At 47.2% G+C, this 27646-nt stretch overlaps 2 protein-coding genes across 5 annotated transcripts in view; one reads left to right on the top strand and one right to left on the bottom strand.

Annotated features, from left to right (window-relative positions):
* The window catches only part of PUM3 (pumilio RNA binding family member 3), a 142576-nt gene extending 124650 nt beyond the window's left edge, over nt 1-17926 (bottom strand). The window contains exons 1-2 of one of the 2 annotated variants that reach the window (XM_033925312.1): nt 17774-17926; nt 8668-8761 (exon numbers count right to left, since the gene is read on the bottom strand). In XM_033925312.1, coding sequence (XP_033781203.1) covers nt 8668-8749 — 82 coding nt within the window. In that variant the 5' untranslated portion in view covers nt 8750-8761; nt 17774-17926. Of the gene's footprint in view, nt 1-8667; nt 8762-17389; nt 17726-17773 lie in introns of those variants that run through there. The other variant, XM_033925303.1, reaches the window with a different exon arrangement.
* Nucleotides 17927-18091: 165 nt separating this feature from the next.
* Nucleotides 18092-27646, top strand: part of LOC117350759 — a 44200-nt gene continuing 34645 nt past the window's right edge. The window contains exon 1 of one of the 3 annotated variants that reach the window (XR_004537288.1): nt 18092-18451. The gene's annotated coding sequence lies outside the window, so the exon portion shown is untranslated. Of the gene's footprint in view, nt 18484-27646 lie in introns of all 3 variants that reach the window. The other 2 variants (XM_033925335.1, XM_033925325.1) reach the window with 2 other exon arrangements.

Consider the following 27646-nt stretch of genomic DNA (forward strand, 5'->3'; position numbering starts at 1 on the left):
CAGTTGACAAAGGGTCGACGATTCGGAAGACGGTATCCTGTGAAGATACCGAGGGGAAAAATGGCTGGGAAGGAACAAGGGACAAACTACAGGAGTCGACTAACCCAGAAGAAGTGGTTACAATGTCTGCAGCAAAAGAGAAGAAAATATGGAAAGGAAAGAAGGACAGCAAAATACCAGGATCTAAAGTGCATATATGCTAATGCAAGGAGCCTAAGAAACAAAATGGGGGAACTAGAAGCCTTGGCCAACGCAGAAGACATCGACATCATTGGAATCTCTGAAACATGGTGGAATGAGGAAAGCAAATGGGATACAGCACTACCGGGATACAAGCTCTATCGCCAGGACAGAACAGGACAAAAAGGAGGTGGAATAGCCCTATACATAAAAGAAGGCATACAATCCACACAAATGGACACAGCAGAGACGGCCAGCAAGCCGGAATCTCTATGGGTTAAAATACCGGGAAGGAAAGGGCCTGAAATAAAGATGGGCCTGTTTTATCGCCCACCGGGGCAAACCAGAGATATCGATGAGGAAATGGAAGCCGAGATGAAGCGTGAATACAAAAGCGGCAACACGGTTATTATGGGAGACTTCAACTACCCTGGGATAGACTGGAGGCTTGGAAGCTCGAAATGCGCTAGGGAGACAAAATTCCTGGAAGCTACACAGGATTGTTTCATGGAACAGCTTGTTAGAGAACCGACGAGAGGAAATGCCACTCTGGATCTAATCCTAAATGGGTTAAGGGGACCTGCAAAGGAAGTAGAAGTAGTGGGACCGTTGGGAAACAGCGATCATAATATGATCAAGTTCAAGGTTGAGGTAGGAGTGTCAAAAGGCAAGAGATCCATTGCGACAACTTTTAACTTCAGGAAAGGAAACTACGAAGCAATGAGGGAATTGGTAAGGAAGAAACTTAGGAACACTTCCAAAACATGGCTAACGGTAAATCATGCCTGGTCCTTCTTCAGGGACATGGTGAGCGAGGCGCAAAATCTGTATATCCCCAGATTCAGGAAGGGGTGTAAAAAGAATCGAACAAAAGACCCGGCGTGGATAACCAAAACAGTGAAGGAAGCGATAGGCAATAAGAAAAAATCATTCAAGAAATGGAAAAAGGACAAAACTGAGGGGAGCTGGAAAGAGCACAAGAAGCATCAAAAAGAATGTCACCGTGAGGTTCGGAAAGCCAAAAGAGAGTATGAAGAGAGGCTAGCCAGGGAAGCAAGAAATTTCAAACCATTCTTCAGATATGTTAAAGGGAAGCAGCCGGCTAGAGAGGAAGTGGGACCGCTGGACGACGGAGACAGGAAGGGAGTGGTGAAGGAGGAGAAGGTAGTGGCAGAAAGGCTTAACATGTTCTTCTCGTCTGTATTTACAAACGAAAACACGTCCAACATACCGGAACCTGAGCAATTCTTCAACGGAAGTCAGGCAGAAAAATTAACATCCATAGAAGTGAGCCTTGAGGACGTTCGTAGGCAGATAGAAAAACTAAAAACTGACAAATCCCCGGGTCCGGATGGCATACATCCAAGGGTTCTGAAGGAATTAAAGGAGGAGATAGCGGAACTACTGCAGCAAATTTGCAACTTATCCCTGAAAACAGGCGAGATCCCGGAAGATTGGAAGATAGCCAACGTTACGCCCATCTTTAAAAAGGGATCAAGAGGTGACCCAGGAAACTACAGGCCGGTGAGCCTGACTTCGGTTCCAGGGAAAATGGCAGAAGCACTGATAAAAGAAAACATCGATCAACATTTTGAAAAAATTGAACTTCTGATAACCAGCCAGCATGGTTTCTGCAAGGGAAGATCGTGCCTAACGAACTTATTGCACTTCTTCGAAGGGATCAACAAACGGATGGACAAAGGAGACCCCATAGACATCATATATCTAGATTTCCAAAAAGCCTTTGACAAGGTGCCCCATGAACGTCTACTCCGGAAACTGAAGAACCATGGGGTGGAAGGAGACGTACATAGATGGATCAGAAACTGGTTGGAGGGTAGAAAACAAAGGGTAGGAGTGAAGGGTCACTACTCCGACTGGAGGAGGGTCACGAGTGGTGTCCCGCAGGGCTCGGTGCTCGGGCCGCTGCTATTTAATATCTTCATAAATGATCTAGAAACAGGAACGAAGTGCGAGATAATAAAATTTGCGGACGACACCAAACTATTTAATGGAGCTCGGACTACAGAGGACTGCGAAAAGTTGCAAAGGGACTTGAACAAATTAGAAGAATGGGCGGCGAAATGGCAGATGAAGTTCAACATTGAAAAATGTAAAGTATTACATGTGGGGAGCAGAAACTCGAGGTACAACTATACAATGGGAGGGATGTTATTGAATAAGAGTACCCAGGAAAGGGACTTGGGGGTAATGGTGGACATGACAATGAAGCCGTCGGCACAGTGTGCAGCGGCCGCTAAGAAAGCGAATAGAATGCTTGGTATAATCAAAAAGGGTATTACAGCCAGAACGAAAGAAGTTATCCTGCCATTGTATCGGGCGATGGTGCGCCCGCATTTGGAGTACTGCGTCCAATATTGGTCGCCGTATCTTAAGAAGGATATGGCATTAGTCGAGAGGGTTCAAAGGAGAGCAACACGTCTGATAATAGGTATGGAAAACCTGTCATATTCTGAGAGATTGGAGAAGCTGGGTCTCTTTTCCCTGGAGAAGAGGAGACTTAGAGGGGATATGATAGAGACTTACAAGATCATGAAGGGCATAGAGAGAGTAGAGAGGGACAGATTCTTCGAACTTTCGAAAAATAAGAGAACAAGAGGGCATTCGGAAAAGTTGAAAGGGGACAGATTCAAAACAAATACTAGGAAGTTCTTCTTTACCCAACGTGTGGTGGACACCTGGAATGCGCTTCCAGAGGACGTTATAAGGCAGAGTACGGTACTGGGGTTCAAGAAAGGATTGGACAAATTCCTACTGGAAATGGGGATAGAGGGGTATAGATAGAAGATTACTGCACAGGTCCTGGACCTGTTGGGCCGCCGCGTGAGCGGACTGCTGGGCACGATGGACCTCGGGTCTGACCCAGCAGAGGCATTTCTTATGTTCTTATGTTCTTATGACGGAGGCACCAAGAGGAGAACCTGGTCCACTTCTGATGGTAACATTGGAGGGTGGCAGGTTTCCTGGAGGCGTCCAAAATGAGACGGACAGGCTGAGATAGATTTCCTGGAGAGGTCAGCCCGAGAGAAACCAAGCTGTCAGGTGGAGCGAAGACAGATTGGGATGTAGTAGAGACTGATGCTGCTGTGTAAGTAGAGTAGGAAACACAGGTAGAGGAATGGGCTCCCTGGAGCTGAGCTGAAGCAGGAGGGAGAACCAGTGTTGGTGAGGCCACCGGGGAGCTATGAGGATCATGGTGGCTCCGTCCCTGCGGAGTTTGGATAAAGTCCGCAACATCAGAGGTAGAGGAGGAAAGGCATAGAGGAACCGATCCGTCCAATCGAGAAGGAATGCATCCGGTGCCAGACGGTGAGGAGAGAAGAGTCTGGAGCAGAACTGGGGCAGCTGATGGTTGTGAGGGGCTGCAAACAGGTCCACTTGCGGAGTGCCCCAGCGAGCAAAAATGGAGAGGAGCGTGGGAGGATCCAAAGTCCACTCGTGAGGTTGCAGGATGCGACTGAGATTGTCGGCCAGGGAGTTCTGTTCGCCCTGGATATAGACAGCCTTGAGGAAGAGACTGCGGGCCGTGGCCCAGGTCCAAATGCGAAGAGCCTCCTGACAAAGGAGGCGAGATCCGGTGCCGCCCTGTTTGTTTATGTAGTACATGGCGACTTGGTTGTCCGTGCACAGGAGCAGAACCTGAGGACAAAGAAGGTGCTGGAAGGCCTTGAGAGCGTAGAACATGGCTCGTAGTTCTAGGAAATTGATGTGATGTAGACGCTCCTGTGGGGTCCAAAGACCTTGGGTGCGTAGGTCTCCCAGGTGAGCTCCCCATGCATAAGGGGAGGCATCCGTGGTGATGATCATGGAATGTGGGGGCAGATGAAAAAGAAGGCCCCTGGAAAGATTTGAGGAGTTCAACCACCATTGTAGAGATCGCTGAAGAGACGATGTCACAGAGATGGGATGAGAAAGAAGATTCGAGGTCTGTGACCACTGGTTGGTCAGAGTCCATTGAGGTGTCCTGAGGTGGAGTCGTGCCAGGGGAAGCACATGCACCGTCGAGGCCATGTGTCCCAGGAGGACCATCATCTGTCTGGCAGAAATGGAGTGATGAAGGAGCACCTGACGACACAGGCGGAGCAGATTCCGCTGTCGGTCGGAGGGGAGAAACGCCCTCATTAGCGTGGTGTCGAGAACTGCTCCAATGAACTGAAGGCGCTGTGTGGGAAGCAGATGCGACTTGGGGTAGTTGATCTCGAACCCCAGAAGATGTAGGAGAGAGATGGTATGATGAGTGGCTTGTAGCACAAGCGGAGACGTAGGTGCTTTCACCAACCAATCGTCCAAGTAGGGAAACACCTGGAGGTTGTGAGACCTGAGGAAGGCCGCCGCCACAATGAGGCATTTGGTGAACACCCTGGGTGATGAAGCGAGGCCAAAAGGTAGCACTTTGTACTGATAATGGCGATGGTGCACCTGGAATCGCAGGTAGCGACGTGAGGTTGGATTGATTGGGATGTGAGTGTAGGCCTCCTTGAGGTCCAGGGAACATAGCCAGTCGTTCTGAGAGAGATGAGGGTAAAGCGTGGCAAGGGATAGCATTCTGAACTTCTCCTTGACTAGACACTTGTTGAGGTCCCTGAGATCGAGAATGGGACGTAGGTCTCCTGTCTTCTTTGGAACTAGAAAGTAACGGGAGTAGAATCCCCGGCCTCTTTGTTCCAGAGGTACTTCTTCGATGGCATTGAGGAGAAGGAGGGATTGGACCTCCCGCAGGAGGAGGGGGGTTTGAGTTGAAAGAGAAGCAGACTCTACGGGAGGATTGTCTGGTGGAAGAGTCTGGAAGTTGAGAGAGTAGCCGTGGCGGATGATGTTGAGGACCCACTGGTCCGATGTGATGACCTCCCAACGGCTGATGAAGATGTGGAGCCTGCCTCCGATTGGCTGAGGAAGAGGCAATGAGGGTGGAAGACTGGCTAAGCCCTGGAGAGAGAAGTCAAAAGGGCTGAGAAGGTTTGGCAGGAGGAAGAGGCTTGGCAGGTTGATTAGACTGGGCACGAGCCTGGGTGTGTTGGTGTTGGCGGGCTCGCCTAGGTTGCTGTGAAGATGGGTTGAGCGGCCTGGCGGAGAACCTGCGTTGATATGAGGTCTGTGGTCTGTAAGGACGAGCAGGAGGAGCCTTTTTCTTTGGTTTAATGAGAGTATCCCATCTGGTCTCATGGGCGGAGAGTTTCTGTGTGGTGGTATCCAGGGACTCTCCGAATAATTCGTCTCCCAGACATGGGGCGTTGGCTAGTCGGTCTTGATGGTTGACGTCCAGATCAGAGACCCTGAGCCAGGCCAGGCGGCGCATAGCCACAGCGATGGCAGATGCACGGGAGGTGAGCTCAAAAGAGTCATAGATAGAGCGCACCATAAATTTTCTCAGTTGAAGCAGGCTGGAGATGTGCTGCTGGAAAAGTGGAACCTTGTGCTCCGGCATGTACTTTTGCATGGCGGAGAGTTGCATTACCAGATGTTTCAGGTAGAATGAAAAATGGAACGAGTAGTTGTTTGCCCTGTTGGCAAGCATGGCATTCTGGTAGAGCCGCTTGCCAAACTTGTCCATAGTTTTGCCCTCTCTGCCAGGAGGGGTGGAGGCATAAACACTGGAGCCCTGAGTCTTTTTTAAAGTGGACTCTACCAGGAGAGACTCATGAGGCAGTTGGGGTTTATCAAATCCTGGGATTGGTATAACCCTATAGAGGCTGTCCAATTTACGGGGGGGCCCCAGGGACAGTCAGCGGGTTCTCCCAATTTTTATAAAAAGTTTCCCGTAGGATATCATGCACGGACAACTTTAGGAACTCTTTGGGAGGTTGATCGAAATCCAATGCCTCCAGGAAAGCTTGTGACTTCTTAGAGTCAGATTCCAGTGGCAAAGATAAGGCCCCCGACAACTCCCTGAGGAATTTAGAGAAGGAAGATTGTTCAGGTTTAGATGTGGTATCGGGTGCCGAAGGCTCTTCGTCCGACGACGATGCATCCTCCTCGGTACCGGGAGGGGATTCTTCCCATAGGTCCGGGTCTCTGACATCGGTGTGTGCGTGTCGAGAGACCGGAGTGGAAGGCTCGGTATGGTGAGTTTTAGACAAAGACTTGCCTGAGCGTACCGAGACGTTACCGGGTGATGAAGACCTGTGTCTGTCTCGGTCCCGGGAAGTACGGTGCCGGTCAGGGTCGTGGGAAGACCGGTGCCCTGCTCGGTCCCGAGGAGGATCGGTCGTCGTCAAGGCGATAGTCTCGGCATGGGAATGGAGATGTGGTGCCGAGAGAATGGGCATGGAGGAGTCCATAGGTACCGATGGAGTGGATACCGGTTGGACGGTGTGGGGCTCGGGCCGGTCTGGTACCGAGAGCAGCGGTGCCAAGATAGAGGGTAAGAGCTGCTGAAGTTGCTGGTGGAGTTGTTCCTGCAACTTGTCCTGGAGGATGGCCGCGATGCGGTCATCCAGGGGAGGCACCGGAACCACTTTTTTCTTCTTTGGTTCCATGGGTGCCGCTCTACACTCCGGCGATGAGGAGGCCGATGACGAGGCACTCACCGATATCGGAGTGGAGCGTTTTTTGGTTCGGCGTGGAGCCGAAAGGACTGGTGTCGCCCCCGAGGTGGGAGGGCGCTCAAGGGTGGAAGGCTTCTTAGCCGGCTTACCTGGCGCCGGAGGCGCCGATGTCGTCTCAGGCGGCGTCGAAGTGGTCGGTGCCGATTTCGACGGTGCCGCAGATGAAGAGGTCGAATCCATAGTCGGGCCGGTGCCGAAAAGTAGATTTTGTTGGATTTGACGATTCTTCAAAGTGCGTTTTTTAAGAGTGGCACAGCGGGTGCAGGAGTCCGCCCGATGCTCCGGTCCCAAGCACTGCAAGCACCAGTTGTGTGGGTCAGTGAGGGAGATCGGGCGTGCACACCGCTGGCACTTCTTAAAACCGGGCTGCGGGAGCATGAATGGGAACACGGCCTCCGCAAAATCAAACCCCGAGGCCTGGATCGTGACAACAGGCCCCGCCGGGGCAGGAACGAAAAATAAAGCAAAAAGAAAAGATTTTTTTTTTTTTTTTTGTAAATTGAAAGAAAAAAGCACCCGAAGGTGAATAAACCGAAAAAATAACGCGAGCGGGAAGGCAAAAGGAGGATTTCAACGACGTTGAAAAACACACGTCTTCTTCGCTCCGCGGAAACGAAGAAACTGGGGACCACGCACTCCTCCGTCGGGCGGGAAGGCACTCGCGCACGCGCGGTGCGGCCAACTAGAACTTTCTAGTAAAAAGGTCCGTACCGAGGGCTCCGTCGGTGACGTCACCCATGCGTAAAGAATATGCTGCCTGCTTGTCCTGGGATAATAGGTCTAATGTCCTTCTTCTTAGGTTTAGATGTTTCTCCCCATTTGGTAATTACTGTTTAACATCCTGATTTTGGGCCCTCCCTAGGCCCGCCCAAAACATGCCCCTTTGCATTTTGGGCATCCCTTTCTTGCCTTTGCAAAATCAGGATTTGCATGATTCAAGCACATGTGGGCATTTTGAGACATCAATATGCTTCAAAAGTAAGTGCCATATTGTCCAGCTACTCGTAAGTATGGACAGGAGCCAGTAACAGCCAAAAGACTTTAAGGTTCTAGCATCTTACTCAAGGGGCACTGATGCATGAGTTCTATAAGAGAGAATGTCACGGTGGTTGTTACCCGTGGCTAGCCGCAGGTAATCCGCAAAAACGTTGACAAAAATAAAAAAAAAGGTCACCGCGAGATCGGGGACAAGGCCATTCACCGCCCCATGGAGCGATGGATAGCACGCGCTGTGAACAAGCGTTCGATCCGGCAGCCCCCTCTCTCCCACCGGCCGGCCATGCATCTCCCTCCCTCCTTCCTTTTCCCTTACCTTCTTTTGTTTAAAACTGGCGATTTCTATAAGGCTATGCGCTGTATTACAGCCGGAGCCTTGAAGTTGCGTCGTGTTGCCTGCTGGAAGTCTCCTCCGACGCAACTTCCTGTTTCCGGTTGCATCGGAGGAGACTTTTCTAGCAGGCAACCCGACGCGATTTCCAAGGCTCCGGCTGTAATACAGCGCATAACCTTATAGAAATTGCCAGTTTCAACAAGAGAAGGAAAGGGAAAGGGAGGGAAATGCATGGCTGGCCGGCAAGAGGGAGCTGCTGGACTGCGTGAAGGGTGCAGGGGGTGGGGGGATGGATAGGAGAAGATGCTGAAGACGGGGACGGGGCAGTGAAAGGGACAGCGGTGACGGGGTGGGCAGAGATGAGAACGGGGCGGTGAAGGGGACGGCGGGGAAGGGGCGGTGAAGAGGATGGTGGTCCGGGGACGGGGCAGTGACGGGACAGAATTTTTCCCCATGTCATTCTCTATTCTAGAATTCCTAGCCTTTTTTTGAGACTGGATTCAACAACAAGTGCAGAGTTTCATTAAGAATAAAAATCTCATTACAAGACCAGGTTCTAAAAGCAAAAAGTTTCAAGCTGCAAGATCTCACCAGCAACTTTTCTGGATTTACTTTTTCCATGCGATGCCTTTCCACCTTTTCCCTTGAACTGCTTTTTACTCTTAGCTTCCATGATTCCAACACACTGCAAAATAAGAAAATATATCAAAATGAAGACTGCTGAAGAATCTACCCTAAAAAAAAATAAAAAAAAAAATAGATGTGTCATTCAGGATGGACATGTAATATCCCAGTGCTCACAAGCCTTGCAGAAGGAATCCACTCCTGCTTTTGAATCCCTCCTCCTTCACTAGAGGGCTCTGCTGCCCCTTTCAGTTTGTAGCAAAGCAGGTGATAGCCCCATATAAAACACATGTGAAGGAGGGGTATGGGGAAACTTCCCGGATTACAATTCTGTACTGCTTTGAAAACACAACAAACATATTAAACATTGCTATTCAGTGTTTTCCTCAGAAATTTTTTCCAGCCGGGTGGCATGAAAAAGTAGCCGGGTGGGGCGGGATGGGGAAATTTGGAGGTGGGGAAAATGAAAAGGTACTTTTACTAAGGCTTGCTAGCCATTTTAACACACGCTAAATGCTAATGTGTCCATTATAGTTTATGGATGCGTTAGCGTGCGCTAAAATAGCTAGCACGCCTTAGTAAAAAGATACTAAATGTGCACTATTTTTATCAGTTAATTATTTTCCAATGCTCAATATGACTTTCTTTTTTAAGGTTTGACACTTAGGCAGTGTTCCAGTAGCGTTTAAGCCACCCTTGAAAAAAAGTAATGCAGATCCTCTTATTCCGAATAACTAATGACCAGTATCAAACCTTCCATTTCTTTCAAAACTACCGTACTTCAAACTCAAGTTGAATCAGTTAATGCTTTGCATCCTCAGCACAGAGACAGTAGTTCCTGCCTTAGGACTCCTTCTACAAAGCTGCGATAGCAATTCTGCCACAGCAAATGCACTGAAGCCCATAGGAATTGAATGGACTTTGGTGCATTTGCCATGGGAGAATTGCTATTGTGGCTTTGTAAAAGGGACCCTTACTTAGTGAACTCCATACTAGTCACCTAGAGACCAATGTTTCTCAACTTCTTCAAGCCAAGTACCCCCCCTAAGTCTAACAAATACCAACTGAGTACCTCAGTCCAAGCTCCGTCCCTGACCCCACTCCCATTATAATAGTACTAATTGTAATGCAATTTCTTCCATTCATTTTTCATGTACACACAACCCTACTTACTGTACAACCATTAAAATACTCCTCCCCAATGTCAAAATTATAAAAATCCTATTAATACAAAAATAATAATAATGCAAAATACATTTATAAGTCCAGCTTTAAAAGCAAGGATAAGCCTCCCTCAATACACCCCCAAACAATAAGATGTATAATCTAGAAAAGTGTTTCTCTACAGCACTGCAACTGCATCAATAAACCCAGGACTACCATACATTCTTCAAGCATCCAGTCCCTACTCTATTAAATAACACCAGTTAAGACCCTTCCACTGCAAAATCATTTTTTTGGGGGGAGGGGGGCAAGGTCGCAACGGTTCATAGTCATTTGTGCGCGGGACTTCAGCGCACCAACATTTCAGCGCAGACAGATCAGCACAAGACTCCAGCAGGCCGCCTAAAAAGTTACTTTTAAAGAGCTCCGACGCGGGGTGTTAGTGGGGAACCCCCCCCAGTTTACTTCATACTGTTCGCGCTGCCATTGGGGGGAGTTGTGGGTTGGAACCCTCCATTATAGAGTAAACTTAACTTTTTCCCGATTTTTTTAGGAAAAAGTTCAGTTTTCTCTATGACACCCCCCCAACGGCAGAGCAAAAAATATGAAGTAAAGTGGGGAGGTTCCCCCCCACACCCCCGTCAGAGCTCTTTAAAAGTAACTTTTTAGGCGGTGCGCTGGGTCTTGCACCAATTTGTCTGTGCTGAAATGTGGGCGCGCCGAAGTCTCGCGCGCTTTTGTCCTATCATTGGTCAGAAGTAGCTTTCACTATGTTTTATGTTCCCAAATACCTGTAAACATAAATAAATAAATGTGCTTAGACTTCCAGACTTGTGTGCTTAAAGTCAAAGGTTGAATGGAAAGAGTTAATCCTAAATACCAGAAAGTCTGGTTAGCGGTTCGGGGCTTGTGGGCGCTGCCAGAGCCAAGCTGCAGTGGGCAACAGGAGCTGGGCAGCCAGAGCCATGGCCGCCGTGGTTCCAGCCCCGGTGCCGGGCATCTTCCACCTCCTCTTCCTCCGGTAGCCACTTGACTTGACTTGCCCCAAACCGATGCTGAGCAGGAGCTGCCGAAAGCCTTGCACCGTCAGCGAGCTGTTGTCGCCGTAGCGTGTGAAAAGCACGTGCAACTGCCCCCACTGAGCCAGCAACGCCTGCTCCCGGTCCACAGCCAGCTCTAGCTCTATACTGTTTCCGCCACCGGCCGTGCAACGAGAACAAGGGCGGAGAGATGAGCATCGACAGCATCAGCCCTGCCCAGCCGCCCCTTCCCTCCCAACTCATACATCCGTCAGCAAAGTCGCTAGGCAAATCGTAAGCTTCCCTCCATAGGTCAGCGACGGAGGGAAACTTACAATTTGCTTCGGGCCTTCCTCGTTGCCGGGTCCTGCCTTTGCGGAAACAGAAAGTAGGCAGGACCCAGCAGCGAGTTGTAAGCTTCCATCCGTCGTTGACCAGTCTCCTGCCTTAGCCCGCAGCAAACTCATGCTTCAGGGCTCTAAGATGTGTGTGCTGGCTTCCCTTTTCTTCTCCCCCCCCCCGATGTAACTTCCGGTTTCGGAGGGAAGAGAAGGGAAGCCGGCACACACACCTTAGAGCCCAGAAGCATGAGTTCGCATCTCCAAGCCGGTGAGAGATGGTTTTTTGGGGGGGATTTTTTTTACATTGAGGGCAGCTGCAGGATTCCCAATAGATGACAGCTGGGCAGTCATCTAAATTAGGCGGGCGGAGCGCCCGGCTAAAAGGCCCTAGGGAGAACACTGCTATTTTACTACCAAAACAGTGAAACATGCCAAATAGAAACCTTTACCTTTAAGGAGCTCAAATAACACCCCAATGAGTTAATTCTAAGGTCTGACTGATGTCCAAAATTTCAGTTTTGGATTCAAAATTTCAAAATGAGATGGTAGGCAGATGCAGGAGATAACCGGCAGGGAAGGGTTCCAGAATGACACACCTATCTACTAGAAAAGAAATTAGCAAGATAAGAACCTAATCTCTTTTTCAAGTGCAATAGGTGTGACATTCTTGATGGAAGGGATGTACAAAAGCAGTCCTAAAAATCTAGAACATGACCATAGGGTGGGACCATTGCACCAGCCTGTAACACTGAGGACCCAAAGGCGAAGTCATCCCTCTGCAAAACTTAGAAAATGTATGTATGTAAAACTTGGATAATGTATGTAGAGTGGACCACATCAATACCCTACAAATCTTCTCGGGGGAGACCATCCAAGCAACTGCTCACAAAGAAGTCACACTTCTAGCCTGACTAGTGAGCACAAAAGATGGTCAGATATATCTTGAGGTCACCAATGAGTTCAGGCTATGAGAAACATTCTTCTCACATACGACTTTTTCAGAATCTGGTTCTTCTTAGTACCTGTGGACTGGAACACCAGCAATATGACTTCTTGACTGACATGGAAAACTGAAACAACCTTCAGCAAAAAAGGATAGAATGGTGCACAAAAATTCCGTACTCTGTGAATTTAAGGAAAGGCTATCTGCAAGAAGAGTCTGTAGCTCTGACACTCTTCTCGCTGAGGTAATGGCCACATGAAAGACCATCTGGAGTGTCAGATCCATCAAAGACGCTTCCTTCAGTGGCCTTGCAAAAGCACTTTAAGATTCCATGAAGGAAACGGGTGTTTTACCGAGGACCTGAGATGCAGTGCCCCCTTTCGGAATCTGGATATATATGGATGAGACGCCAACGAAGCCTTTCGGTCTTGAGCTCCGAAACAAGAGAGAGTCCCATCACTTGGAATCTGAGAGACACCACTGTAAGTCCCTTGTCAAGGACAACCTGGAGGAAGGCTAACACCACAGAAATTGGAGCACCGAAAGGCTCTTCCTTTTCTTTAATGCACCAGTATTGGAAAGTTTCCCATGCCTTAGCATAAACAGAGACTATCACAATGACTCTCGCTCCAAGTATCCTTTGTGTGCTAACGCTGCGCACTCAAGAGCCATGCCATAAACTAAACTAAACCTTAAGTTTGTATACCACATCATCTCCATAAAGATAGAGCTCAGCACGATTTACAGATAATTCAATAAATGAGGGAAGGACATAATAAGAAATTAGAGGTAATGAAGAGGATAGCTAGCTTTACATTTTGAATAGATAGCTTTACGTTTTGGAGAAAAGCCAGGTTTTCAGATGCGCTAAAAACACTAGCGCACCTTTGTAAAAGGAGCCCTTAATATATCGGAAAAAGCTTGATAAAATTTGATTCCAAAAATCATAATTTCCAGGGGCTTTCCCTCTAGGAAGAGATTTTATGGCTTCTGTAATAAAAATATCTTGATCCAATATATTGTTTTGAGAAGGAGAGACTGTTGGGTGATTGAGTGTCTTAGCAAATTCTTGAAAGTCTAAGCGAGAAAAATTAATGTCGGATGAGTACAGTTCTTGATGAAATTTCTGAAATTGTTGGGCAATTCCTCTAGCTGTGGTGTGGGGGGGGGGTGTCTTGAATCTAATTTTTGTTACTCTTGAACAATTTACTTTATTTTTTAAATATTGTGCTAGAGCAGTGGTCTCAAACATGCGGCCCGGGGGTCACATGTGGCCCGCCAGGTACTATTTTGAGGCCCTCGGTATGTTTATCATAATCAGAAAAGTTTCTTGATCATATGTCTCTTTAGCTATAAATGACAATATTATTATTAAGACATAGCCAAAAGGAAAGATTTATAAACTATAAAGAGTTTCACCTCATGCAAAATTGTCATTTCTTTAATAAAACATTAACTATTTATTTCTGAGGCCCTCCAAGTACCAAAAATCCAAAATGTGGCCCTGCAAAGGGTTTGAGTTTGAGACCACTGTGCTAGAATATGGCTTGCTTTGTTATTTTCAGCATAGAATCTTGAATTATGTATATTCATTAAAGAGCATATTTAATAAAGAGTTATATTCGTATTTCAAAGATTGGAGGGGGGGGGTTTAAAGTCTAGTAGATATTGGGCTTCTAAGATTTTAATGTCGATTCTTTTCCTTTAATAATTATTCAGCTGGTAAAAATAATGTTTCCTCTCATAGCTTTAAAAGTGTCCCACCAAACATGAACTTTATAATCGTTTATAAATCGTTTATTAGAGAAGTATGCAAATATTTTAACTTTAATGTAGCTAATGAAATCTTCGTTATGTAGAAGGGATGTACGGTATTAAATTTCCATGGGGCTTTAGAAATCTTTCTTGTCAATCACTAAAGAAATTGCAGAGTGATCAGATACTGTTCTGCTTAGTATATCAGAACCATTTACAAATAGTAAAGCAGAAGAGATAAGAAATCTAATCTAATCTTTGGTTTATATACCGGGTCATCTCCCAGTAGAGCTTGACTCGGTTCACATATAATTAAGACTAGAGTACATAGCAGAAAACATAGGAGAAGGAAGAACTACACTTTTCCCTCGGTATTCTAGCACCCGTTAATGTAATGGGCTTAAACACTAGTATTCTATAAATGGTGCCTTAGGTTAGGTGCCTAACTTAAGTGCAAAATGCCATTAAAAAAAATAAAAGCAATTTATAAAAACACGGGTGCCTACCAGCGCTTAAAAATAAAAAATAGAGTACCTGCATCATGGCTAGAGGTGCTTTACAACGCCTAACTTCACTGTAGGCATGGCTAATGCTGAAGTGGCATTAGGCATCATAAAGTGCCTCTGTAGCTGCAATTCACATGAAACATAAGTGCCAAAAATATAGGCTTTGAAAACCCTGGCCTACATTACCGGTGCCTTTTATAGAATCCAGCCCACAAAGTACCATAGAAATCTGTTACTCTGTGTGTCTAAGTGCTTTGAAAATATACCTCTAAGGGCCCGATTCACTAAGCTCACTGATTGTGTTTGCGATCATGTACCGACCCGATTTTACTCTAACCCGATTCACTAACCTCATGGCTGATCAACCTCCGATCCAATCCGCACATGCAAATGAGTGAAAACGGCATGCAAAGTAGGAAGGACGCGATTCACTAAACTCAAAAATGAGCACCGATTGGGCTGGCCGATCCAAAAAGAAGCGACTGCTGAGGACCAGTCGCTCACATCCCTGCTGACTCTTCTGCCCCAACTCTACAGTAATTTCCAAAGCTGAAAAAATGGTGTCCTGCCAGCATAAAAATAATTTTTTTTTTTCACTCACCTTCAACACAACTGTTCAACTCTCCTGCTCTCTGCTACCCTTCCCTGCGGTGTAAGCCTTTGGTTTTAACCCACGGGTTTAAAGCGGGGTTGCACTACGGTGAGGGGGGACGGGGAGAGCGAGTGCTGCCGGCAACGGTCAGCTGAGCCGACAGAAAGGGAAGAGCAGTGAGCACTTCCGGCAGCACCGGGGGATACCGATGACCGGGCTCTGGTGGGGAGGACAGGGAAAGGCAGAGGGGCGGCCAGTGGGACTCCCTTTAGCATATATCTTCAATATTATGTTTATTTTAACCCCAATGCTGAACAAGTGGCGCCTGCATATTCAGGGAGGTCAGGAGAGCGAGCGCATGAGCAGACCATCTACAGTCGCTGTGGGGCGTGCCTCCGAATGTATTAATTTGCATGAGGAGGCTTGGTGAATCGCCCGGCCACAGATTGACCATGGGTCACCCAGCAAAGGTAAGTTTAGTGAATCTAGCCCAAATCCCAACCACTTAGCGACCCCTTTGTGACCCGATTTTCCTCCGACCCGATTCACTAACCTCTGTCCCGATCATCCTCCGATCCGCACATGCAATGAGAGGGAACGGCATTCAAATGTAGGTAGACAGCGATTCACTAAAAAAAATGAGGGATACCGACTGCTTTCTGCCCTGATCTCCTGCTTCTCTGCCCCGACTCTTCTGTCCTTCTCTGCAGTGTAAGCCCGTGGTTTTAATCTGTGGGTTTAAAGCGTGTTAAAACCAAGGGCTTGTGAAGTAAAAAAAAAGTAAAGTTTTTAAAAAAGTTTTAAGCACGGTGAGCATGTGTCGACCACAGGCACTGAGCATGCGTCGGGATCGCTGGAGAACGATCCAGGCGGTCGGTTAGGGGCGTGATTCCAAAAGCCCTCATTTGCATGAGGGCGCTTCGTGAATCAGCCCCCCAGCCATGGATCGGATCGCTCATGGATCAGATCCAATCCATGGCCTTAGTGAATCTAGCCCTATGTCATCATCTAGCTTACTGTCTCTTGACAACCCAGTAAGAAACTAATTATAAAAGGCGATAAGATGGTTACTGGAAGATAAGGAACAATCAGGCCTGGATAAGAAAAGTGGGTCTAGGTGACCCCAGGATGCAACTGGGTTAATTTTGATCACTGATTAAGTTGTTTCTGTATTTTGTATGTGCTGCAAGGCAGTGAAGGCTTTGTCATGTATTAAGAACTAGGGCTCACTTGTGGCTACATCCTATAATAAACTGAGATAATTGCCTCTGATGGGAGTTTTGTGAATTTGTGTCTAGACATTCTGACATTTCCACAATCATACTGATAAAACATCACTACTCCTAGCTTCCATTTCAGATGACTTTAGGCAGAGAAGTGTTAAGAAACTCTTGGCAAGGTGGTCAAAAAAAATATCAGCACTTGCACAAATGAAAACAAAACAAACTCAATATTTTGAGCCAGAAGAGAAAAGAAAAGCAATAGCCCACCTAATACTACTGTAATAGGAAGTCACCTGGTTAAGAATGAGTTATGTTTTTAAAGCTGTTCTTAAGTCAGATTTGTATGCAACTCAGAATTTGTAGATTTTAAGATTCTTGCTGCTTACCTCTGCTCCCAGCTGACAAAAGGGCCATCTGTCCCTACCAGTGTTCTCTCTAAGGTACAGCATGCACAACCACACACTGTTCTTAATGTGGCCATACATCATCATTCCTGAATCTGCTACAGAAGTGTAGGAGTCTATGCCACTGGGAATGCTGCTCAGTGAAATCAAATGAAGCCACAACTGTGTACTTAAGTACAAGTTGTACTTAAGTTGGGTATCTGTAACTCAGGTACTGCCTGTATTTAAACTGCTCAGTTATAAACGGTGCATTTGCCAAATGATAAGTACAAAAGGACCAAACCGCTTTTCCAAGCACATTTCTTCTCTTAACTCTCTTGCCAGGGTATCATTGTCCATCTGGTAGTTACCATATTTCCACATCTACCATCCATCACCCCTCCCCCGTGTCCAGCACCATCCCTCTATGTCCTTGACACCCCCCCCCCCCCCAAGTCTAGCACAATTCCTGAATGTCCCTATTCCCCTGTACAGCATCACCCTTCTAAATCTCTATCCCCCCTTAGCATCACCTCTGTGTCCTTATTCCCTACCCATGACCAGCATCATCCCTCTGCCCCTCTGGTCCAGCATCACCCCTCTACGTCTTTGTCACCCCAATCAGGTGTCTACCATCACCCCCACCCAAGAGCTGGCAGCCATGGATCTCCACGTGCAACTGCAGCAACTGCCTCCCCCAAACCTACAATCCTCTTCCCTCCAGCAGTACTCCCCATAATACCTCCTCCTTCACCGCACCTACCCCAGACTGACACCCTAGGAACAGTGATTTTCTGCCTGCTCAGCCGAGTCCTACAGTTTCTCCAACAGTCCTTTTTCAAGCACTCCCGAGTCCCGAGTCCTCTCCTCTTCCGCCTCGCGGCCGCCGTAACTCCTCCTCCTAAACCACGCGGCTCACACTGAATCTGAGCTCTCGCGAGCGCTGGACCAGCGTAATCAGACTGACAGAAATGACCAGACTATTAAATGACTCCGTTCCGCCATCAAATCCTAAAGCTACAAGATATATTGGTTGTTTTTTTCCCCTCTGTTTGTTTGTTTTGTATCTGATATACCACTCAACAGTACAGCCACAATCAAATCAGGTACTCGAGTCCAGGACAGATAAAGACAAATGCTTGAGTACCTGAATGTAAACCACTTAGGCTATAAGTGGTATATAAATACTGAAATAAAATAAATATTTTTTCCGTCCTGGCAAGTTCACAATCTAGCTATGGTACCCCTGTTTCACACGATGCTAGAGGCAGTACAAACACAGCCCACACTGGCTGCTACCCAATCCCAGCTTTTAGCCACAGCAAGTCCTCCCCACTGATTCGTGTATCCAATAAAGCAGAGCCAGAGATACTGTAGCTAACCGGAATTAGTAAGTGGGCGGGGCGATGAGGGAATGGAGGCGGGGCTTGCTCTCTGGCTCTCATTGTCTTTGCTTTACAAGTTCAACTTCAGTTCAGTCCGCGTTCTCGGGATAAGTAGGTGGGCGGGGTGGTGAGCGAATGGAGGCGGGGCTTACTCTCTGTTTCATTTTTGTCCATGCATTACAAGTTCAATTTCAGTCTGCGTTCTCGGGATAAGTAGGTGGGCGGTGAGCGAATGGAAGGCGGGGCTTGCTCTCTGGCTGATTTAGATTAGAAAGAGGTGGAGGAGCCAACTTTCTGCTTCTTCGGAAAGCCGAGCGGAGCCAATTGAATTCCTCTGGTGGGCGCCATGCGGAGAAGGCGGCTTTCTTCTCGGGTTTTGTTCTAGCGCCTTTTGCCACAAGATTCCAGGCTGAGAGAGTCTTCCCAAAATCAAACCGAGCGTAAGCCAAAGTGGTCTAACTGGAAGCATGAGGTTTGCTGTTTTAGTGAATGATACTGAGTGGGATTTTCCGGGTCATTCCTATAATAAGAGATCTTCACTGTTTTTCAGACGGTGCCTAGTTTGCCCAAAAAGTTTAACATTGGCATGAGAGCCAAGACCATCGCAAGAGGAAGCGGAAGACATTCTTTCAGCTAGCAGTATCCTGTTTCAACTCTCCCCTCCCCCAACTTGCTTTTAATTTCCCCTATGCTTTCTCTAGGCTAGAGGCTTGCTTGTGGTGTCACCTTTTTAAACATCTGTTTTCATCCCGTACCATATAGCTGGTATTACGTTTAAACTGTGTAAGAAAATTGCATGGGATCTTGGCAGTACATGGTTTGAACTCACTGAGAGCTGCATGGTATAGATATTAAATAGAAAATCTATTATAGATGCAAGGGCATGGCTGCTCAGCAATGGCCCACCCAGTTTCTCCACAAGCCCCACCAGCTGGAGACTCCTTTCTGACGACCCAAGCAACTTCATTCTCTTTGCTGTCAGCAGCCTGTTTCTAGCTGCCAACACTCCCCCTCTTTCCTGAGCATACTTCAACTGAGCACTTGATCTTCTGCGTTTATATGTAGAAGGAATTCTGGTTGAATTGAGCATGCACCGGGGAGCGGGTGTGTGCTGGTGTCGACAGAGAGAAACCCACTGCTGACTGCCAGGAGGATGAGTCTTTACTGTTGTGGCGGGATGGGAGTGGGGCAGGGTGGAAATGCTTGGGTCAGGTCCACCCAGGAACTGAGGTCCAGCTGTGCTTCTGGCAACCTGGATGGTTTTCACAGGGGGAGGCTGGTGGCAGGCAGAACAGAAAATTGACCTCTATAAGTACAGTACTGGGTTTTGTTGTGTTTTTTTTCTCACCACCAGATTTGGGGTACTTTATACTCCTTTCTCAGCTGGCACAGTAGAATGCCTCAGGCCACCCAAACACATGCAGTGACCAGCAGGGCTGGTATTAAAAGTAGAGGGAGGGCAAACAGGGCAGCTGCCTTGGACTCCACAGGGCCCCTGTGGACTGGGATGCCATTCCCTTCTCCCCACCCAGTTCTGAAGCTCCCCTCACATGTAAAACTGCAAGGAGGTTGCTGGCACAGCAGCAGTTCTTTAATGATGATCCTAGCTTCCTCAGCACTGTTCTTCAAGCCCCGATCAACTGAGCACAGGTCAACTGAGCTGCATGTCTCCCCAAGTCCTGACGGCTCAGGGAGAGCAGAAAGAGTCCCCTTTTGTTTTCTTGCCTTCTGCCGCTGGTGATATTCCCCTGTGGCAGGAGGGATGCCCACTCCCTCCTTCTTCTGGTGATTCCCACCCACCCCCATTCCCTCCTGCTGCTGGGTTCCCCCCTCCCCCCTAGACCCTTCTGACAATGGCCGATCAGTGGGATGTCTTTTTCCTAAGGTTGCTGATTGTCCCAGTAGCTTAAGGTCCCTTCTATGGGGTGTCTGGACCAGTGACATAGGTCCTCCTGCTGATCTTGTTCAGAGTGTTGGGGTGGGGGCTGGGCGGAAAGAGGGACTCTTCTTTCTACTGCTCTCTCTGCCAGTTAATCAGCTGGGCCAGAAGGACTTGGGGAGACCTGTGGCTCAGTTGATCGAGGCAGGGAGAGCAGCTTTTGACAGAAGGTAGGAGCTGTGCTTAACGCTTGCTCCTTTGAGCAATCACTAGGCACAGTTCCTCCCACTCTTTACCAGCAATTCTTCGCACAAATAGTGTGTATATAATTTGCATGTTATTATGCTGAGAATCACCAGTAAAATAAGTCGCTCTCACTATGGGCATTACATCGACTTGCCATATTTTACTGGTGAATTTTGAGAATATTCCTCTCAGTGATTGAGACACCCACTGCCAGCTGTCTCCTGAACTCTTCTCTCTGCCACATCCCACTTCCTGTGATGCAATTTTCTGTTCTCGTGCAGGCAGGATGCAGCAGAGAGAAGAGTTCAAGAGACAGCCAGCAGCAGATGTCTTAATCACTGATGCTGCTAGCAACGTGTCCAAGGAACTAAGGTTAGCTGCAGAAAATAGATTATCTCTTTAAATTCCTCCTCAGACTACAAGCTAAATCTTCAGAATTAATAAATTTTAAAAAATAAACATTACCTGCCCACCCTCCCAAAGATGCTATTGGCCCAGAGGCTGCTGGGAGGGAAAAAAAAGTGGAGCTGTGTTTCCCTGCAGACCTGAAAGTGCTTGCGAGCTGAACTCTGGGTAACTGGGACGAGCATCATGAGTGGCAGGCTGGTTGGCTCCTGTTCCAGGACTGCCTTCTGGTCTAAAGGAGGGAGGCATACAAGATCAGGAAAAGCGGGAAAGTGGGGTGGCAGGACTGTGGGGAAGCTGAAAACTAAGAGGGTAAAGGCTGAGGGTAAAGCAGAAACACAGAGAGCGGGAAAACTGCCAGAAATCCAAGGGCAAGTGGCCCAGGTAAATGCAGAGGTGGAAGAAAAACGACGGGACCTGCGATGCTTATACGCAAATGCAAGAAGCCTCATGGCCAAGATGGGTGAACTAGAAGTCATGGCCAAGGGGGAGGACTTGGATATAATTGGAATTGTAGAAACCTGGTGGACAGAGGAAAATCAATGGGATGTAGCGCTGCCGGGGTACAAGCTCTATAGGAAGGACAGGACCCACAAAAAAGGGGGAGGCATAGCACTATATATAAAGGACTCCATCCACTCAGTCGGGATGGATATGGAAACGAAGGCAGAGGAGCTGGAATCGATGTGGGTCAAATTACCGGGAAACAAGGGTGCGGCCATAAAACTGGGGCTGTACTATCGACCACCTGGTACGCCAGAGGGAGTCGGACACGACTTGGAAGCGGAATTGAGACAGGAGTGCAGGACTGGAAATGTAACAGTGATGGGGGACTTCAACTACCCAGGGATAGACTGGAGTACGGGTCACTCCAACTGCACTAGGGAGATAGGATTTGTAGAAGCTGTGAAGGACTGCTTCATGGAGCAACTAGTCAAAGAACCGATGCGAGGGGGTACTACTCTTGACCTCATCCTAAACGGATTAGGGGGGCCTGCAAGAGGGGTAGAAGTGGGAGGACCACTAGGCAACAGTGATCACAACACGATCAGATTCACATTAGAAAGAGGGACACCCATAGTTAGGAGGACCGCAACAACTGCGCTGAACTTCAAGAAAGGGAACTACGTTGCTATGAGGGAAATGGTGGGGAGGAAGCTCAGAAACATCTTTAGGATGGAGACTGTGGGAAGCGCCTGGACCCTATTCAGGGACACCCTGCAGGAAGCACAGAGAATGTACGTCCCCAATTTCAGGAAAGGCTGCAAGAACAAGCGATCAAAGGACCCAGTTTGGATGTCAATAGAAGTAAAGAGGGCGATAAATGACAAAAAAGTATCTTTCCGGAGATGGAAAAAGGACCCAACGGAGGAAAACCACCAGGCGCATAGGAAATGCCAAAAGGAATGCCACCAAGAGGTTAGAAAAGCAAAAGGAAAATACGAAGAGGGGCTGGCCAAGGAGGCGAAAAACTTCAAGGCATTCTTCAGTTACGTTAAGGGGAAGCGACCAGCGAGAGAGGAGGTAGGGCCGTTGGATGATGGGGACAGGAAGGGAGTGATTAAGGAGGATAAAGAGGTAGCTGAGAGGTTGAACACGTTCTTCTCGTCGGTTTTCACGAGCGAAGACAAATCTAATATACCAGACTCAGAGGAGCTCATGAGTGAGGAACAGGCTGAAAAATTAGAGCACATAGAGGTAAGTAGGGAGGATGTCCTCAAACAGATAGACAGGTTAAAATGCGGCAAATCACCGGGCCCGGACGGGATCCATCCAAGGGTTCTGAAGGAACTAAGACAGGAAATAGCGGGCGCAATACAACATGTTTGCAACCTATCCTTGAAAACTGGTGAGGTGCCAGAGGACTGGAAATTGGCAAATGTCACACCCATCTTCAAGAAGGGATCGAGGGGTGACCCTGGGAACTACAGGCCGGTGAGCCTGACTTCAATTATAGGGAAGATTGTGGAAGCTATGATCAAGGACGGCATTTGCGAGCACATCGAGAGAAATGGCCTACTGAGAACAAGCCAGCACGGATTCTGTAAGGGAAGGTCGTGCCTAACGAACCTTCTGTACTTCTTTGAGGGAATAAGCAGTCGGGTGGACAATGGGGAGCCCATAGACATCATTTACCTCGACTTTCAAAAGGCTTTCGACAAGGTGCCACATGAAAGGCTACTTAAGAAGCTGTGGAACCACGGGGTGGGAGGGGATGTGCACAGATGGATCAAGCACTGGTTGTCGGAAAGACTGCAGAGGGTTGGAGTAAAGGGTCAATATTCTGACTGGCGGGGAGTCACGAGCGGTGTGCCACAGGGATCGGTGCTGGGGCCCTTACTCTTTAACATATTCATCAATGACCTGGAAAAGGATGCAAAGGGTGAGGTTATAAAATTCGCAGACGATACCAAACTGTGCGGCAGAGTTACGACCAGGGAGGAGTGTGAGGACCTACAAAGGGACCTGGATAAGCTGGAAGACTGGGCAAACAAATGGCAAATGCGCTTCAACGTGGACAAATGCAAGGTCATGCATATAGGGAAAAAGAACCCGTTGTTCAGCTACAAATTAGGGGGGGTATTGTTGGGAGACAGCAGACTCGAGAGAGACTTGGGTGTGCTGGTGGATGCATCACTGAAGCCATCTGCACAGTGCGCAGCAGCCTCGAAAAAAGCCAACAGGATGCTGGGCATCATAAAGAAGGGCATAGCAACCAGAACACAGGAAGTCATCATGCCATTGTATCGAGCGATGGTGCGTCCACATCTGGAATACTGCGTTCAATATTGGTCGCCGCACCTCAAGAAGGACATGGCGGTACTTGAGAGAGTCCAAAGGAGAGTAACGAAATTGGTAAGAGGGCTGGAACACTGCTCATACGCCGAGAGGCTGGATAGGCTGGGGCTCTTCTCTCTGGAGAAAAGGAGGCTCAGGGGAGATATGATAGAGACCTTCAAGATCATGAGGGGCATAGAGAAGGTGGATAGGGACAGATTCTTCAGACTGAAGGGGACAGCAAATACAAGGGGGCATTCTGAGAAACTGAAGGGAGACAGGTTCAAAACAAATGCAAGGAAGTTTTTTTTCACCCAGAGGGTCGTGGACACTTGGAATGCGCTACCGGAGGAAGTGATCAGGCAGAATACGGTACAAGGATTCAAACAGGGATTGGATGGATTCCTGAGGGATAAAGGGATCGTGGGCTACTGAGGGAGGAGCTGGGATATAACACAAGTATAGGAAGTAAATCAGGTAATGAGTATAAACTAACCTGGTCGTGCATGTGCAAGACCGGAGGGCTAGGACTTCGATAGGAAGACAGGACTTAAATGGGAAACCAAGGTGGCAAGGGAGCCCCTTCTGATGATTCAGACAGGTCTTGACCTGTTTTGGGCCGCCGCGGGAGCGGACTGCTGGGCGGGATGGACCTGTGGTCTGACCCGGCGGAGGCACTGCTTATGTTCTTAGGACTGTGGAACCTATTGGTGCTGCATATGACACAGTAACAGAATTAATCACAGTTCCCGTCCTCGCGGATAACTGCAGGAAATCATCCTCATGTCATTCTTTAAGGAGAGAGGGAAGAATCAGAGTATGAATGGGCACAACCACTGGCCTCCAAGCCTTGCTTTGAAGAATGCTGCTGTAGAAAGACTGAAGTTGAGATAGACACTAAAGAATAACAGGGTGGTTTCTTGCAGTTGTCCGTGGGGACAGGAATGGTGATGAATTCTGTCACCATGTCATTCTCTATGCAGATAGAAGCCTGCAAAGTAGGTAAAGCCGAGGACCTGGAGGTGGGATATAAAGGAAGCATGCTCATGGATACAAGAGGGGGTTTGGGTCCTGGCAAGGTAGTGGGAGCCTGTGAAGCCCCTGGAGCAGAACCAGACCATCAAGTGTTCCAGGGGTCCTGGTAAGGTACAGAGGGACAAAGAGAGTGCTGGGCAGTGGCAAAGACCACTGGAGATGCTCAGAAGGTGCTGAGGTGGCTGCCTGTGGAGGGCTGAAATATGCAGAGAGACTTAGGCGAGGCATTGAAGAGCAAAGAAATGCTGGTGGCATCCTGAGGCATTTAACTGTAGTGCTGGACTGTGTGAGGCATGAGGACACAGTGAGTGTGGCCTGTGCTAGGAGTACAGGCAGTGAGAGAGAAAGAGAGCCTACTGCTGTGTGTTTGAGAAGTTCTGCCCTAGAGAGGGAGCTCTGAGCCATGTGCACTGCTGGGCAGTGATGACATAAGAATAGGAGCTCCCAAGATAAAGAGGTCAGATGCCATATGGAAGGGGGGAGAGGGCAGACAGAGGAACGAAGGGGCAGAGAAAGAAGATAGATGTTGAATGGAAGGAAGAGTGAAGAGAAGATTAGGAAAGCAGAGATGGCAAAAGATAAAAAAATATTATAATAAAAATAATTTTTATTTATTTTGCTTTAGGATAAAGTAGTCCTTTAGCTGTGTTGATAAATATTTATAAATAGAAAATGGAAATAAGGTGTTCTTTCTATTGGACTAATTGTAATATATTTTTGACTAACATTTGGAGACCAATACCCCCTTCCTCATGTGTCCTTTTTTTTTTTTTTTAATTATTTTTTTGTCTTCACAAGTGTGGTAAACCTTCCGTGATGTGGGAAAGGAAATGGATTGGAAAGGAAATGGGAATAACAGGACAGATGATGATCTGATTCCCTAGAGCAGTGATTCTCAAGTCGGTCCTGGAGTACCCCCTTGCCAGTCAGATTTTCAGGATATCCACAATGAATATACATGAAAGAAATTTGCATATAATGGAGGCAGTGTATTCAAATCAAATTTATACATATTCATTATGGATATCCTGAAAACCTGACTGGCAAGGGGGTACTCCAGGACCGAGTTAAGAAACCCTGCCCTAAAGGGTCTGAAGAGAAAATAAATTGGTGGGGCCCTGTAAGGCTATTCCTGCACTCCATTTTAGGCCTGGGACTTAACTCGGGCCAATCTATCATTTTCTGTCCCGTGTGCACATCTTGGATTTTACAAGCTGTGTGTGTGTCAGCCATGGTCATCTTTGCCAGCACTGGGCCCCTTTACTTTTCCAAAGGAATGTGAGAGAAAGGACTGAATCTGCAGAACTGTGATATCTGGCGCCTTAGGTTTTATCTATTGGATGATTTGTGTTGTATCTGATACTGTGTCCAGCAAGCTTCGAGACTAGAGCTATGTGACCCAAAAGTTACCCCTGCAAGTCGGGCACTGATTAATCTTTGAGTATGCCCTTTTAAGTAAGACAAAGAAGGAGACAGAGCATACAGTAGTTGGAGTTATAACCTAAGTTTGGAGCAGGAGGGAAGAAAGGAGTACAAGATAACAGTTGGAGAGAAGTGTTCAAGCTTAGACTGGGCTTTGTATGCTTCCCCTGAAACAAGATTACAGAGAACAGTCTCCTTAATATGCTGCTCTGGGAAGAGAGAGGGCTTTCAGAAACCAGAGTCTGTGAACTTTCTCTGAAAGACAAAGAAAGACTGACAGCTGTGGTGCTGGCATCTTATTAGTTGTGTGGTAATCCATCAGACCTGCAGAACCTCATGCACGCTTTGGCTGACAGGCCAGAGAGAGAGAGAAGTTCTCCACATCCTGGGGAGACCTCCTTCGGCCTCTTATGGTGAGAACAGGTATTCCCTATTGTTTCATTGGTTATAGAAAGATACAGAGCATTTGTTTGATTAGGAAAGGTTTATGGACTATGATATTTAGTTCAGTTATAAAACTTAGCTGTGTGTCTGTTTCTCCATAATCTAAGTTTTTTGTGAGTATTTTGTGGCTGTTGCAGAATTACTAGGTGCCTGCACGTGTGGTTTGGGGATCCTAGAGTTTATGAATATTTATTTCTTTATGCCAGTATTTACCAATTGTTTATGCAACTGTATTTATCTATAGTCAATGAAACAATAGGGAATCCCTGCTCTCACCATAAGAGGCCAAAGGGTGTTTCCCAGGGTGTGGAGGAATTTCTCTCTCTCTCTGTTGGGGAAGGGCCCTCTGTCTCCCATGAGGTGGAACTCTTATTAACTACTGATGTCAAGACTTTATATGCAGGTCTGCCCTGCATTTCATTTTCAGCCTGCTTAAGTTTCATCTACCAAAATGTATTTGAACTTGGAAGCTGCAAGTGCAGTCCTTGGTACAAGAATAATAAGTCTGTATACAAAATACAGTTGTCAGGTCTTAGGAATGTACAGAATATCAACCTGCAATTGAACCTGATACAGAATAACACAGAAAAACAACTGACCATTCTGCCAACAACTTGCCAAATAAGGAAAGTCAGAACTACAGAAAAGGGTCTGATTTACAATATTCAAGCAAGGGGGACCAAATTTTTGCATAAGAGGACATGGAATTATTGCGTTCAGCAAAATGACATTCATATTTCACGAGGAGACAAATTGAGTTCCACCATTGATTGACATGTAATTTAGTGGAATCTTTCCAATTGTGGAGAATAGTGGAGAGAGCAGTAAATAAAAGTATAATTAACAACCGTTCATGAGTAATGGATAAAGGGGAAGAGAGTATCGAAGAGCCATTAAACAATAAGTCAAAGGAAAACGCATCGGTAATTTGCAAGATATGGGCAATTGTAGACCATACATTCGACCAGAAAGATGAGACATATGTACAGGAGTAGAGCATATAAAGTAAGGAGCCATTAGATGATTTACAGGTCCAGCAACAACCTTCGTATGACCGGTTTATTTTGGCTGATTTCGCAGGAGTCCAAAAAGCCCTATGGTACAGGAATATAGCTGTTTGTACATGTGAGGCTGATCGAAGTGACTTCAGTAATTTAGGCCACATGATTAGCCACGATTGTTCAGTGAATGATGTATCCAATGAGGCATCCCATTTGGCTATGGTATCATGGTGAGGTGTAGTGGTGTGAGATTGGATATACTTATACCACTTAGATGTCTGACCTTTCATAGTGGAGTAGGTAAGAAAAAGATTAGGTAAGTCAGGAGGATCAGCAAGAGAGGTGGGAGACGGAAAGGCAGATTTGAGGCTATGATGAAGCTGAATCCAGAGGAAGTATTGAGATTGAGGGATGTGGTATTTGAC

Source organism: Geotrypetes seraphini, chromosome 1 (genome assembly GCF_902459505.1).
Source record: "Geotrypetes seraphini chromosome 1, aGeoSer1.1, whole genome shotgun sequence".
Taxonomy (NCBI): Eukaryota; Metazoa; Chordata; class Amphibia; order Gymnophiona; family Dermophiidae; genus Geotrypetes; species Geotrypetes seraphini.